Below are 15874 nucleotides of genomic sequence, written 5' to 3' on the forward strand. Positions count from 1 at the left end.
TTCAAACTATAATTTACTGCTCCTCATGTTCTGTTGGTACAGTGTATGCGTATAGTACTTCAAATGCAACATGGCCGATTCTTACCGTCGCCTAGCCAATTCTACTCCACAAGTGACTATATTAAAAGATTCTCTGTGTCATTCTCTCTGTTTTATCTGTCGCACTTATAACTGCAACTGAATTGCAGTATTGACGTCGAACCGAACCGAGGACGCCTTGAACGATCGTGGCCTCAAATTTTGTCCACAAAACACGAAGTTGATAATTTCTACTGCGCGCTCGTATGGTCTTTACGTACGACGATTTCTCTGAAGAGGAAATAATTACATCCACTTGATCGAGGTACAATAGCCAAATAAAGGCGAGGCTATAAAGTTCCTTGACAACAATGGCCCCAAACTAGAACTATTTGCTCGTGTTGTTGTCTATTTCGGAGGAAAACTTAGCCCCGAGTTAGAGAATATTTGCTGTTTACCGCTGCTAAGCCCTCCCGCTACGAAGAAACTGCAGGACCTGAGCACAAATATCCAATACCCTTTGACGCATGCCCGAATGACTCAAAAGAAGTCGAGGCAATGGAGAGTTTCACTGTAAAAGCGACCGAACAGATACGGGAGTTGTTCTATGAAAGCTAGGATGGGTAGGCATAAATAGATTGTGCTCGGCAACTTTTGAGCTACTTTTAGCGTTTTCAGCAACTTTTTGTACTTCGAGCAACGAACCTAGAACAACTTTTGCCTTCCCTGGCAACTTTTGAGTTAACAAATGGTTAAAAACTGACCAAACCATCAAAAAAGGTTTGCAAGTAGTCCTACAAGAGCTTCAATTTCTAGAAAAAGAAAAATTCACGTCAACGACGGCAAAATACAAACAACGAGGAAGCGGTAGCTCGACCTCGTCCTCAGGAAAAGGAAACACAACATGCGCTTGGAATCGCGTGAAAGACTATCCAAAACTTCATTAGAAAATACTTTCTATCATTAGTTACGTTGAGCGTAAAGGTTATATCGATCACAACAAATGATGTTTCATTACACTTACAACGTCATGTTTTGAGTAGTAATCTAGAACAAAATGACTCTCAAAAGTAAGCAACTTTTTTTAAATTTGGGTGGCAACTTTTACATTTTTGAGTGACTTTAAAGCAACTTTTGGCTGTGTTGTCAAGCAACTTTTGCTGGATTTACTTAGCACAGTCTATTCATGCCTAACGATGGGTATAAGACGATTGTAGGGATCACTGTTTGACCAACTGTTATACCGACCCTGGACTGAGAATTTGGCTTGCGCAAGAAATGGTTCTTTTTCAAGCGCGATCTGCCAGGAAATTATTCACATCCTGTTGGCTTTGATTTGTATGTTGATACTAGAGGGAGCGATGTGACAAGATGGAAAGTCGAAGGAGTGGTTTATTTTAATTCATCGTTTGACAGTGTAGAAGACTTAATGGCAGCCTACTGAAATGGCTCTTTGTATAAGGTTTTTGTTCCTGCGCCTTCCTAATTAACTGAAAAGCCCCTCTTTTCGATCGTCTTATCTGCGCCTGCGTCCCCCTCACCAGACTGAGCCAGACGGGAAGAGATACACGGTCGGTGGTCGTTATGTAGAATACATGAACTGGAATTTTTATTTCCGTCTGCGCGGTTCTACCGGGGTGTAACTGTTTGATGTAAGCTTCCATGGGCAAAGGATCGTGTATGAACTCAGTTTACTCAGGTTGAACACCCATGCAAATGTCCTTGAAATACCTCGATACCGTGTTTGGCATGGGAAGCAGCAAGTTTGAACTCGTCCCAGGCACCGACTGCCCAAGCACGGCCACCTTCATCGACGCTGTTTATCTTGTGAGCAGCAATGGTCTGGTCAGATTTAAGGGGGCATTGTGCCTTTTTGAACTTGATCTTGGAATCCCGTTACGCAGGTATCTTGACCACTAAGATGGCTTTAGTTTTATGGGGAATGCCGGGAAACGTTCTGATTCCTCTACTAAACTACGTTTAACTAAGATTATATTTAATGACTATTTCTTCTATTCAAATAGGGTTTTGCAAGCCTGCATCTCCACCAACGGTTATGTTCAAGCCCCTTTTTGGAATCCCACGAGAGTCCTTATGGTACAGAGATCCATAAAGACCTCGCGGGACAATTCACGACCATATGCTTCACTACAAAGAGGATTTGGATGTCGGTCGAAGAAAACTCTTTTGTAAACGTTGACTTCAACAGTCCTGAATCGCACTTTGGAGAAAACTGAACAAGAAGCTCTCTATCGGTTCAGTATTGAATATCCCAGGTATCTAAACTTCTTTGGTAACGGGAATGTTAACAACATGGGCGTGATTCGAGAGTATCGTATCGACATCCGTATCCGTATCGTATCGACACTCAACCCACAATTCCTCTATTCGCTCCGACGAAGGGCTAACGCTCGAAACGTCAGCTTTTGTAATCGTTACGGTGGCAAATTTACCATTTCAACTTTGTTGATATATTCAAATTATTTCCTTACCCCCACCGACGCAGCCCCAAATAGTTTCTTTAGAAACTATCAGCCTTTATTCATGATGAAACAGTTGTAACCAAAGGACTGGGGACTAGTAAAGGGAGCCGCTTTGAACTTAAACTAAGTGACTGTCACTAAGCGAAAAGAAACCGCAGAAACAAGCTCATCATTTTACAAGCAGTACAGTATGTATTGTTCTGTTGTCGACTTCCAACGCTTCGTTGCCAAGACGAACCGATCGTAGACGAAGATCTAGTTGCCTGGGTGACTACAGATCTGAAGCGTGTGCTACATTCCGAAGATATCCAGAACACCGCGACGGCACCCAACTCTGCCAGTTTCTACCTCCGACTGTACAACTTCTTTGACGAATATCCCTCAATGGCATCTCATGATGCTGTGTTCACCAACTGAAAGCAGCGAGTTCGAAATCAGTCAATTTGGAACTCCCGACGGACCTGCATACTCTGCGAAAAGTAAGCCGCTGGAGTATGAAGGTGGTTCATAAAGAAAACCACTACGGGAGCGGCAATAGGAACTTCACTAAACATTAAGTGATCGCGAAATGAAATATGTGATATTTGTGGTTGCATTACATGTCCTGTGTACTACTACGATATAAGCAAACTTTGCTGTAACTGGGCGACCAAATAAAAACATAAATGTAGTTATTTCATCATCATGGACAGCCTGTTTGAGGAGTTTGATTTGCATCGTATATATAGTTCTCTTCTAGTGATAGGATAAACAAGTTGTAATTTAAATTTTTATCAGGTCTTTCTTTTGTGTTCCGAGGATACCTTTCGATTTTTATATCAATTAAGGACCTGAGAGCGGGGATCCGCGTGTTGAAATATGAAATATGTAGAGTACGTGAGCTCTGCAATTAACCTGCATTATTTCCGCATGCTTGATCAGTGACGGGCAAAAAATAAAATGACTTCTTTAAAACCTCTACGCAAGCTTTCCAATATAGCTGCGATATATATATATATATATATATATATAGGAAGTCTGTAAGTCGATTTTCGCGTGGAACAGTGCTCAATACGTTGAAGCAGAGCAGAATAAATAGTACGAGAGGAAAAAGGACGTAACTATATTTCCCGACAAGCCTGTTTCGTGAATCGCTTCACTCTTCAGGGGTTTAATGAAAGAATATTCATGTGACTATCGTTTATATACTAGGGAAATTTGCATAATGCGCGGTAAACTTAAAAACTTTAAAGTTCAGTTGTTGCGTAGCAACGCTTTGTTTCTGTGTCGGCATGAAGATACGAGTTCGTTACGCTTATTTAGTGATGAGAGGTCGGGTCGGTAAATTATCAGGAATTTTTCTTTTAGGCAGAGGTTGCATCTTTTATTGGAGCTGTTGTAGGGAGAGTTAGATGATAAGATGCGCCATGAGATAGAATAGTCAATGTTGTCGTTCTTGAGTGTCCAGATGTGTTTGCTAAGTTCGGTAGAGTTTTTGTGCTTGGCGTGGCGGAATGATGCGGTGTGATTTCTGTGTCTTGTTTTGAAGTCGGTTTCTGTGAGTCCGATGTATGTTTCAGAGGTGTTGTTGTCGTTCCGTGTGACGGTGGCTTGATAAACGACTGAGGATTGAAGGCAGTTACCATTGAGCGGGCAATTGTTCTTTTGTCGGCAGTTGCATGTTTTGTTGGTTTCCGTGCCGTCTTTGTTGTCTTTCGTGTAAGGTGAGTGGGACGAGTGTAAGATGCGCTTGTTGTGGTTGTCGATGACCTGTTTGGTGTTGTTCATACAGCTGTAACTGATTTTGATGGTGTTGCGGTTAAATATTTTGCGGAGGCTGTGGTCCTTAGTGAAATGTTTGTCGATTAGGCTGAGGAATTTGTGTCCGATATTGGTGCTGACGTTCTTGCTGAATGGAGGGTTGTACCAGAGGATGTTGCTTCGCTGCCTGTTTTTGCGTTTTGCAGTCGTGGTGGGTTCGTAGTGGAGGGTGTATTGGTATCCGCCTTCGTCAAGTGCTTTTTGGTACGGGGGGGCGGTTTTGTCGAATGAAGCTTTGTCTGATGAAAGGGATGAAAGTCGTTTGTTGATGCTGGCAGGTATGTTCTTTGTGGTGATCGGTGGATGATTGCTCTCGCGGTGTACGTACTGCAGTGTGGTGTTAGGCTTTGTGTAGGGCTGGTAGGTGCTGTTGTTTAGGTTGAGAGTGACGTCTAGGAAGTTGATAATCTTTTTGTTTGCTTCGATGGTGATACGTAGTCCGTTGCGGTTGAAGATGCGGCAAAAACTCTACCGAACTTAGCAAACACATCTGGACACTCAAGAACGACAACATTGACTATTCTATCTCATGGCGCATCTTATCATCTAACTCTCCCTACAACAGCTCCAATAAAAGATGCAACCTCTGCCTAAAAGAAAAATTCCTGATAATTTACCGACCCGACCTCTCATCACTAAATAAGCGTAACGAACTCGTATCTTCATGCCGACACAGAAACAAAGCGTTGCTACGCAACAACTGAACTTTAAAGTTTTTAAGTTTACCGCGCATTATGCAAATTTCCCTAGTATATAAACGATAGTCACATGAATATTCTTTCATTAAACCCCTGAAGAGTGAAGCGATTCACGAAACAGGCTTGTCGGGAAATATAGTTACGTCCTTTTTCCTCTCGTACTAATTAAGTTTTGAAAAGGGTTTATTCATAACAAAACCACCTAAGTTACAAAATAAAAGTGGTAACGCACGTGGGCTTGGCCCCAACAAATTTTAATAAACAGTCCAAAGTTCCAAAGTTCAAGAGTTCTTAAATATATACGAGTATTAAGTATCGCAAATATTAATGTAAGGTTATGAATAATTCCAAAATAGCTAGGTCTGATATTAATATAAGCTTAATCTATAATATTGGTATGGCTAATGTAGACTAATATTAATGTAACGCTAGGATTGTTTAATGCTAATTCTAAGTTGTAAATAATTCCAAGTTAAATTGATCTAATGTTAACTAAAGCTTAAGGTAATCTATTTACAAAAGTATTCTATAGGAATCCCGATCAATTTTACAGATTGATGGGGACTCCCAAGCGTTTCTAAAGTTAGATAACGAGAGTCGGAAGTAGTCGCACGCAATTCTGTTTTTGGTCTCGCTGAGGGCATAGCGAATTATACCCTCAGGGGGTCATTCCCATTGTAGAAGGTAGTTTTATTTCGAAATTTCCAGATGTTGTACAGAATTTTCTTAATTAGAAAGCAAGCAATACGATTCTCTTTTGGGCTAGCGGGGGTCCAACGAAAAAAGAAAACATAGGTACAGGATGGGAGAAAGCTAGTTCCAAGGATAGAGGAGATAATAGGAGAAAAGTGGGACCATACAGATTTCACACGGGGGCAATTGAGAAAACAGTGAGCTATAGTTTCTTTACGGGAACAGAAGGCGCCCTTATCTGAGTCGATATATCCCCAATTCTTTAGAGAATCGCGGAACTTAACAACACGAAGTACAATTTTCAAGAGTATGTCGTTCTTATGATTTTCAGAAAAGTCATCTCGCACTAAATCCAAAATTTGTAAAGATCAAAGTCAATCGGAAGGAAGGGAGTCCAAAAGCAATGAAGAATTGGAGATGTGGAGTTTTCCTTCAAGAGATTTCGATAACATTTCTTGGAAGAAAATTCAAAATCGCACCACTCCGTGCGGGAGAGAATCCCACGTAGAGTGGTGAGGGCCGAGAGAACACTCTCATAATAGGGCGTCAAGATCTGTGTACTCGGGTGGAGTTATCTCAAAGAGAACTCCACTCCGAGAGACAGGAGGCAAGCCTAGAGCCTAGAAAATATCTGGCCAAATAAAAGGATTTTGATTATCGATCATCTAAATTAGAAATTACTGAGGCTAATTTAAGATAGTTACCTTTGATCAGGAAATTCAAAATGCCGAGACCGCCATTGCTAAGAGATTGGTGGCAGGACGCTCAGCTAACCGTTTCAATTCGACAGCCCCAGACAAATGGCCAGATTAAAGCGTTAACCTTAGAAATGACCCATTTCGGGACACACAAAATTGTAGAGAGATATAGGAGCTTGCTAATTTCGAGGGTGTTAACGATGAGCCATCGGCCGACAAGAGAAAGAGAGCGGGATTTCAATAAATTTAGATGTTTTTCTAATTTCTCTAGTTTTGGCTGCCTGTTCTCTAATTCAGTATCGCGGCCGAAAACAACACCTAGAATTTTAATTTTTGTCATCCATTTGAGGCCAAGTGGCTGGTCGTCGCGCGTACGCCACGCCCCCAACCACATGGCCTCTACTTTCGTGAGATTAAGGCGTGCCTCAGAGTCACGCTCGTAAATATTAATCGTGTTGAAAAGAACTTGCAGAGAGCGATAAGATTTCACTATAAAGGTCACACCGTCAGCATAATTTCCAACTTTATAGCAGCGACCATGTGCGCCCGGAAGGGGAAAGCCTTCGATCTCTGGATTATTTCGGATTTTGCATGCGAGAGTTTCAACGCACAAAACATAAAGCAGGGGGGACAGGGAACCCCCTTGTTTCACCCCACGAGACAAAGGAATCGCATATTGGGGCCATTATATAAAGTCAAACAGCAAACATATGAAATACATATATATGAACTGCGGTTATGAAACGTATATGTGCACGATCCTTCGCAGTAAAGCACTATTTAAGCAATAGTGAAAATCAGACCTGAAAAAAATTCAGGCCTGTACGGGATTCGAACCACTGACCTCTGCGATACTAGTGCAGCGCTCTACCAATTGAGCTAACAAGCCAACTAGAGCGCTGCACTAGTATCGCAGAGGTCAGTGGTTCGAATCCCGTACAGGCCTGAATTTTTTTCAGGTCTGATTTTCACTATTGCTTAAATAGTGCTTTACTGCGAAGGATCGTGCACATATACGATTATATAAAGTGTTGATCCAAAAACAAAAAGACGGGCCAAAACCAAAACGGGGTAAGAGGCTTTGCAGAAAGGTGCGATTAACGCGATCGAAGGCTTTCTCTTGATCTAAATTGAGCAAAAATGCCGGTTTCATTCGTGCGGTCGATGTAATCTAAGATATCTCTAAGTAAATGTAAGTTTGAAGTAATTTTGCGTCCGGGCACAGAGCAAGTTTGATCAGGGTCAACGATAAATTCCAGAACTTTAGAGAGTCGAAAAGAGAGAACTTTTGAGCATAACTTATAATCAACGTTTAAGAGGGAGATCGGACGCCAATTTTTCAGATTCTTACGATCTCCTTTCTTAAAAATAACGCGTGTGTTGCTCATCTTCATGGAATCACACATCTCTCCGGTTCGGTAGCATGCATTTAAGACTCGACATAAATGTGGAGCTAAACGATCCCAAAATATAGCGCAGAATTCAACCGAAAGGCCATTAGGGCCAGGTGATTTATTCCTATTCATAGCGTGATCTCGCCTTCACAAGATGACGCCTGATAAAAAGTTAATTTCCGTCATAGAGAAGATAAAAAATCGTCTTGAAGAGCAGCATGTATTGGTTCTTCGGAAAAGAGCTGAGTGTAGAAATCGATATGAGCTTTTTCAATCTCCTCTTGGGAGGAGACTTCGATACCGGTAGAATCATAAACTGAAGAGATGTGGGATCGTTGAGCTTGAATTCTTTGTAAATTAAAGAAACACCGACTGGGGCGTTCACCTTCCTCTAGCCATTCTGCTCTACTACGAATAATGATTCCTTCGACTTGTTTAGTTCGAAGGGCTTTCAAACGGTGTCAATTCGGTGTCAGAAATTAAAGGGATAACGGAATTGTCTCCGTCAACTAAACGTTGACGAAGACGGATCAATTTGTTCGTCAAAATCACCTGGTCTCTTTGCAATTTTCTTCGCTTTTTTCGGAAAAAGGAGATCGTTTCTTCTTGAATAGACTGTTTTTGAAGTCGTTTTCCGTGAGTCCGATGTATGTTTCTGTTGTGTTGTTGTCGTTACGTGTGACTGTAGCTTGGTAGATGACTGATGATTGTAGGTAGTTTCCTTCGAGTAGGCATGTGTTATTTTTTCAGCAGTTGCGTGTCTTTTTGTCTTGAGTGGTATTAGAGTTAGCTGTGGCGATGTCGTTGGCTTGCGTGCGTGACTTTAGAATCTGCTTGTTGTGGTTATCAATTATTTGTTTGGCGTTGTTCATGCAGCTGTAACTTATTTTTATGGTGTTTCGGTTGAAGAATTTTCGGAGCTCGTGATTTAACTGTCAAATATGTTCAATCTACATTAAATAAATTACTATGAAATATAGTATTGGTTTTATCTTTGGCTGTTGACCGAATTTGACATCTTTGACAGCTTCGAAACTTTTAGTGCGGATGCAACAGAGGAGAGGAGACAAAAATTTGTCTTATCAAAATTTGTCCTTTGATTTCGTCGGGACCATTTTAGTTTTGTCTTCTAGTGCGGATTATAAGGCCCTTAGAAATTATTTCACCTTTTCGCGGGATATTTGACAGTTAACTCCTTGCGGGTTTGGGTTTCGTTTGACATTGTTTCCGGTCGAATTAGACGCACCGATACCTGGAAGGTGTTGTTTTGCGAGAGGAAAAAGGTGACGACCCTCCCGTGGGAGATTCCCATTTATTCGATAGACGCGGTCGCTAAGCTTTTATATTTGAATCCCGCAGTAAGGGCGAAAGTATTACGCGTACCTACAAAGCGATATTGCCAGAATGGGTGGTAAAACGGAGCGGCTCTCAGATCGATGTAGTCTCCTCTCGCAGCCCTTCTTTGTCTCGGGATCCCTGTGTCTCCATCCCCACAAACGGCTGCTCGTGTTGACCAAACATTCCATTCCAGCCGATTGACCAATCAGAGTGCCGCCTTCCGAAATCTGGAAGGCTCATTATATATTCATCTTGCCCATGCTTTTCAAAATGGCGGACATGAGCAAAGCTTTCAGCGTTGTCTGTGATTTTTTCAAAATTTCCGATTTAAATGAACATCAAAAAGTTGCAATTACAAAACTGGTTGCAGAGAAGCAGGACGTCTTTGTTAATCTTCCAACTGGCTTCGGTAATATATAATATACATAATAATATTTTTCAAAGTTTGCCTTTAGTCTTAGACTCTTTAACTAAAGAATCGGGTCACATTGTTCTTGTTTTATCGCCTCTGCTGACACTTATCGACGACCAGATACAACGTTTGAGAGCATTAGGGATGTCCTGTGTAAGTCTCAGTCATCTTGAGACCGATAAAGAAATTTCAGACGTGGAGAAGGGCTTGTTTCAAGTTGTATACGCTTCTCCCGAAGCGATTCTAAAGAACAAGAGGTGGTGACAAATGTTGCATAACGATGCTTATGCGTCTAAGCTCTGTGCGATTGCTATTGACGAAGCTCATATCATCAAACAGTGGTAAGTATATAGAAAATGAATTGTCTGACGTTGATTTCAGTGCGAAGAGTTTGTTGTATCTTTTTTGGCCTTCATTATTATTCTTAATATAAATACGTCGTATAACTTATATTATTAAAAACTGGATCATTGGATAATGCAATTCAAGACTTTTCATTGGCTTAGCCATTATGGTATGTGAGCCAATATACCATAAACTACGATATGGTAAGCGTATGCATAAGCTTAAAAGGGAGCTAAGGATTTAATAAAATTTATTAATTTAGTCTAGTGTTTTTAATAAAACAATTATTCCCCTCGCGTTTGTTGGATATGAGATGATTAGCCAACTCGGCGCTACGCGCCTCGTTGGCTATCTATCATCTCATATCCAACGCGCGCCCGTGGAATAATTGTTAAATATACTCAGATCTTCTCTCTTTAAGCATGCTAAAATCTGTGCAGATGGTGAGTTACTTATCTTTTACTATTCTTAACTTAAGGGGGACTTCTAATGCCTCTAGATTGGCTCCTTTTTGTGAATGCTATGGAAGATTGCATGAGTTGAGATCTCTAGCTCCTCTGGTTAAAATTCTCGCTGTTACCGCTACTGCGACAAAGGACACCCAAGAGATGATAACAGGTGTATTACAAATGAAAGCACCTTATGAAATCTAAGAGAGTCCTGAGAAGCCCAATATAACATATGTTGTGGAAGCCATTTCATCTGACACAAATATATCGAAGTGTTTTGAAGGGATTGTGGATGAAGTGAACAGGAAAGGAATTGAAGCAGAGAGGACAATAATATACTGCCAAACTATTAACCAGTGTGACCGTATCTACAGCATAATAAAGGCGATGCTGGGAAATTCCTTTTTTGCCGGGGATGCTGGAGACAACAGAAATGTTCTTGTGAAAATGCTTCACTCATGCTCACCGACTGCCAATAAAGAAGCAGTTCTTAAGTCCTTTACACAACAAAATGGAACAATTCTTTTATTGGTTGCCACAATTGCTTTTGGGATGGGGGTGGACTGCAAAGGGGTTCACTGCACAATTCAGTTTGGCCCTTCCAAAACACTAGAATGCTACATCCAGGAGACTGGTAGGGCAGGTAGAGATGGTGGACAGAGTACTTCATACTTTTTGTTCAATAGTCTCCTTCTTGCTCATGTGGAGAAAGATATGAAAGCATATATAGCCAACTCTTATGAATTCAGGAGGAAAATATTGCTGCAGAAATTTAGCTCTAAAAATAATAATGCTTCAATCGTGCCACATTTTTGCTGTGATAGCTGCGCTAATTCTTGCAAATGTGGAGCCGAGCATTGCAGTAAGCCAGGATTGATCAAAACACCCTCTGAAAAGCCTATTTCTAAAATAAGACAGGTTACTTCCAGCCAGAAAAATTAACTTTACCAAAGTCTCACTCTTTACCACAAGTCTTTAGTGATGAAATCTGTTGGTGAGTATGCTCATGGGAACATAAATTATTTTACAAACCTACACCTTTTAGTCAGATTTTCTGATTTGCAAATATCAATCAGGTAGTCAAGAAGTGTCATCAACTTTTTACCATCAATGACATCTGTGATGTAGTTGAAATTTGGCATGTGGAACATGCCTTCAAAATCCAACACATTTTGAGTCAGGTCTTTGGTGATGTGTCTGAAGTGTGGGAAGAAGACTGGGTGGATGATGAATTCGAGTTGGAGGATGCTATAGAGCATGCATTGACAGAATGGGCCTCACTTATTGAAGATGAAGACTTCATTAATTTATTTTTTGAAAATCTGTCAATGGTATCATCAACAAATGATGGAAGCAATGCTGAGGTAGAGGACATTCCAGATGCTGTATTCGATATACTGGACAATTTAAGCATCAATTAATCATTACCAGAATAGTTAGACTCCTATAACATAATTTTGATTTTTAAATAGATTCCTTACATGGATTTTATCTTCTGTGTAAACAGTTTACTGGCTAATTTGCCTCGAAGGAATTTCTGTCAAAACCAAAGTTATAATGGTGTGCAAGTGAGTTTGTGAAGTTTCTGCAAAACAACAACAAAATTAGGATAATTTTTTGAAATATTTTTTTATTGTACAGCTAATCAAGCTACTGAACTTGAACATGGCTTTGCAATTTAAAATGTTGAAAAGAGAAAATGGTAAGATTTCATTTTACTTAGCCATTAAAATCAATGAAACACACTTGCTTCCACTATAGGGCTGTACATTTTAGTGTAGAAATTAATATTCAAAACAAATGTTACCTTGAGAATTACTTGCTTTATAACGTAAATAAGTAAATATTCAACTACTACTAAAAACATTGCAAAGTGCTAATTGTTTTTGTTTATAATGGTTCCTTTGAAACATTTGACTATATAGAAATCCAACAATAACTAGATGAACTTCTATACAGTTGCACTTGACTTTATCTTGCTCCAATAGAAATGTTTTTCTTGTATTCATTGATCCAGCTGTACATTGCTGAGGCGTCAAGACCTTTGAATGGATCAACTTCAAAGTGATCAAAGTAATGATACAGGTGCAATGGCATTTTCACCATAGTATTATGTTCAGTTAGCCTTTTAATAAGTTCTTTTAAATCTCCTGTAGTAGAGCTCTTAAAGTGCTTTCCAGGATCACGTGACTATTTCAGGGTTTCATCCATGCAGTGAGTTATCTTTCTGACTCTTTTCTCAGATTTGCAAATTCTGGAAACTGCTTTCTCTGTTAAATTTAGACCAAGATGTTTTATGGCCTGTTTTAGGTAGTTGTTGCTGTGTTCGACATCGAGATCCAAGGGGATATTTTTGGCAATAACCCCGGCGACTGTTGTTGACTGATCGATTCCATGTAAAACGTTCTCTGTCTCTAGGTGAAAGGAGTGCAAAAACCAAAAAGAAGTGGTATAGACATTCGACAGCATATTTGGTACTGTGCTTGTGATCTGCCCTGCAGTACATGAGCATGTACTTGTACTGCCTTATTATTCTGTCTCCATCTCCCTCTGAAACTGCATCAAGAAAATTTAAAAAATAAAGCCCATCAGCAACCAAAGCTGAATTGTATGAGAACATGTCATCTCGTTCTACATCTTTCTTTTCTTGATCTTTCTTAGGTTTTTCCAAATTTGGGGGTAGGTAGCTCGATGGGAATAGGAGTTCTTTCATGGTTTTTCCTGCTCTTCCCATCATAAACAAATGTCTTGTTACAGCCTGGAAATCTACACGGGAAGCGGCCATCTAGCGTTAACTGTTGGTTATTGCGAATATCTCGTTGCTCTTGCTCTGTGATAACATTATCGATTAGTTGGTCTATGTTGCTTTCTGCAAAAGCATACTTGTCTACTACCATCCCAGCAGCAGCATGCAATATTGAAAGTTTTTGAATATTGGTTTTTCTTGCAATATCAACTGGAATGTTAAACAACTTTGGTTGGCCCTCCTTTGAATCGAAGCCTAGAACTTTCATTGCACCTGCAATTATTCTTGACTGCAAGATAAGTAGAAAAAAATCTCTATTTGGGCGATAATTAGAATGGGGGTCATTTGTAACGTTTCTTCTGTTTATGAGGCTCCTATCTGAATACATGGTACAGTGGTCAGCATCAGACTGGGTTGAGTAGAACCGACGATATATCAACTAAAAGACACAAAATAAAGAAAGTAGAGCCTGTTAGATATAATTTGCAGATGTTATGCATTGTCATTATTTTTTTTACACATAATCAACTTTCAAAATGTTGAATACCAAACATTGGATTACAACTAATTCACTCCAAGCCTGAAATCAATTGATGATTTATAATATCATTTAAATTACAGCACAGCAAAAGAATTTCATATTTTGTATTGAATTCAAACCGTGTTCCTGCATTGTCCTGATGTGCAAAAAATATAAAAAATTTTTACTGGCTATCTCAATTTATGAGGAACTATAATGCATTTCAGTCTTGGAATGTACTAGTTGATTTTCTCCCTCTTTTTGGAACAGTTGTATACAAAATCGATTAGCATAAGACAAGTGGTTGTTATCCATTTATAGCAACTCACCTCAAGTATTTTGACACCAGCATGCCAATCAGCTATTTGTATGGTAATTCCCTCCAATCTGTCTTCAGGAGTGAAACCATTGGACACTGATGTTATCATGTTTACTGCTCTCTCAACGGTTAGCTGATCTCCAGTAAAAATTTGGCTGTCAAACTCCATCTCATCAGTTTTGGGGAGATAGGTGTGGAATTGTTGCAGAATTGAGATCATTTCTTCATTGACATTTTCACTCTTGGATATAATTCCAAGTGGGGTCTACAAAGACAAATATGGAGATGAATGAATGAAAGCATAACAAAAAGGAATATATAATAATGGATGAAAGCGCACTGAACTTACTTTAAACATCACAAAAATGGTTGATTGAAATATTACCTTTGTAGAACGCGTTGACTTCTCTTTAGCGTATTTATGTGGCATGTGTCTTATGCACACGCCTTTGAAGATGCGGAAGCATCAAAACAGCCCACTAGAATGCGAGACACCAGGACTGAATAGTTTTTTCCCTTGTTTCCTTTGGTCATCTACACTTGGAAAAAAATTAGCATTTGGCACATTTAGTATTTCACAAGACTGCCCTTCACTGCGTAGATGATTCCCTGTTGCTCTGTTCTCAATCATTTCATGATTGACCCAATGTACATCTTTATTTTGTTCAGTCATTGTCATATTTCGGCGATTCAAATGCATGTCAATGTTGTCAAATGCAACAATAAATACTGGGTGGTTCTGAAGTTTTTTCTTTCGCAGGGTATTGGTGGCATCAATACAGCGACTTTTCAATTGTGGATTCTGGTGAGGGCTTTCATTCAGCTGTTCTCTCATTTTTTCAATCTCTTCGATAGCTTCTTTGGCTTCCTTGTGTTCCTTTATGATCCTTGGCTTGGCATTTTTCAGAGGACGATCATAAGCAGCTCCAACAGTTTCCATCTTTTTCAGGACATTGTCATTTGAGGATGTGAGTTTTAGTTTGCTGAATCTATTAAGGTTTGCCTGCAATTAAAACAACAACAACAACAACTTCAATAATAATAATAATAATAAAAATAATAATAAGCTATATCCCAAATATCCTACACATCACAAAAAAGTCCCAACAAATAGGATTTGAACCAGAGAACATCCCAATATTTAGGTGAAACAAGTCACTAAAAAGCCAGTAAACATAAATGAAAATGAATGGGACAAAGAAATGAGCAAAGAAGTGTGAAAGGTAGTGAAAGGTGTGTAGTACTGGAATAACATTATAGCATAACATTTAAGCATAATTTACCTCTATTGATCGTGTTTTGATGAGTATTCCGATAATAGCAGCAGTAGTATTCATGTGCTTCTTTCTCTGCTTCAACAAGATCGATCCTGCCAAACCGATGCTCGGGAACCAAGTTGCGTCTTTGTTTGTTGTGCAACTTGTCAACAGGAACGAGTAGAATACTGGTGCTCTCTCCCTCCATTCGTCACAAATTCTCTTTAGATCGAACATAGTTAACTATGGATCGAAATTTTCAAGATCTTCCTTTGAGCTTCTTCGGAGCAATGATGGTTTTTTTAATGAGCAAAGCCCACTTATTTCTCCAGAGACAATACGTAAGACCCTTTGGATAATATGCTTGCGCATTGACTTTGACATTAAAGCTGCATTAGCAAATCTTGAAGGTGGACCTTGAGCCAAAGCCTTGGCAAAAGCTTCCTCGTCAGGACCAAGTTTCTTATTGATAGTTTTGCTTGGGTATTCAATGTACAAGCTGACTTTAGGTTCGGTCGGCGTTGGCTTTGGAGTAGACGATACTGGAGCTGCGAGCTATGTCCTGTGAACATGCGGCGATTTCTGAGCGATTATTGGACTGACGTGTAGAGTAGGTAGCAGTATAGCTGATGCATTAGAAGATTGAGGCGTACAAGGCAGAGATACTAGCGGTTCAACTGTAGGACTTGGAGGCAAAGAAGTACA

General features: G+C 39.8%; 1 protein-coding gene and 1 pseudogene across 1 annotated transcript; one reads left to right on the forward strand and one right to left on the reverse strand.

Moving 5' to 3' along the window:
• The window catches only part of LOC111319756 (uncharacterized), a 32658-nt pseudogene that overhangs the window by 5066 nt on the left and 11718 nt on the right, over positions 1-15874 (forward strand).
• On the reverse strand, positions 12057-14740 carry LOC148730705 (uncharacterized). Its single transcript, XM_088761705.1, has 3 exons — positions 14299-14740; positions 13924-14178; positions 12057-13513 (listed from the first exon to the last, which is right to left on the reverse strand). Exons 1-3 carry the CDS (start codon positions 14341-14343, stop codon positions 12986-12988), a joined length of 828 nt encoding a protein of 275 aa, XP_088617831.1. The 5' UTR covers positions 14344-14740; the 3' UTR covers positions 12057-12985.

This window comes from Stylophora pistillata, chromosome 5, assembly GCF_964205215.1.
Source record: "Stylophora pistillata chromosome 5, jaStyPist1.2, whole genome shotgun sequence".
Classification (NCBI taxonomy): domain Eukaryota; kingdom Metazoa; phylum Cnidaria; class Anthozoa; order Scleractinia; family Pocilloporidae; genus Stylophora; species Stylophora pistillata.

Excerpts from the sequence above, each read along its gene's own strand:
- LOC148730705 (XM_088761705.1), bottom strand. The coding sequence starts at position 14,343 with ATGCCACATAAATACGCTAAAGAGAAGTCAACGCGTTCTACAAAG. Across the intron at positions 14,179-14,298 it reads AGTCAACGCGTTCTACAAAG|ACCCCACTTGGAATTATATC; the intron begins GTAATATTTCAA and ends TTGTCTTTGTAG. Across the intron at positions 13,514-13,923 it reads CTGGTGTCAAAATACTTGAG|TTGATATATCGTCGGTTCTA; the intron begins GTGAGTTGCTAT and ends TGTGTCTTTTAG.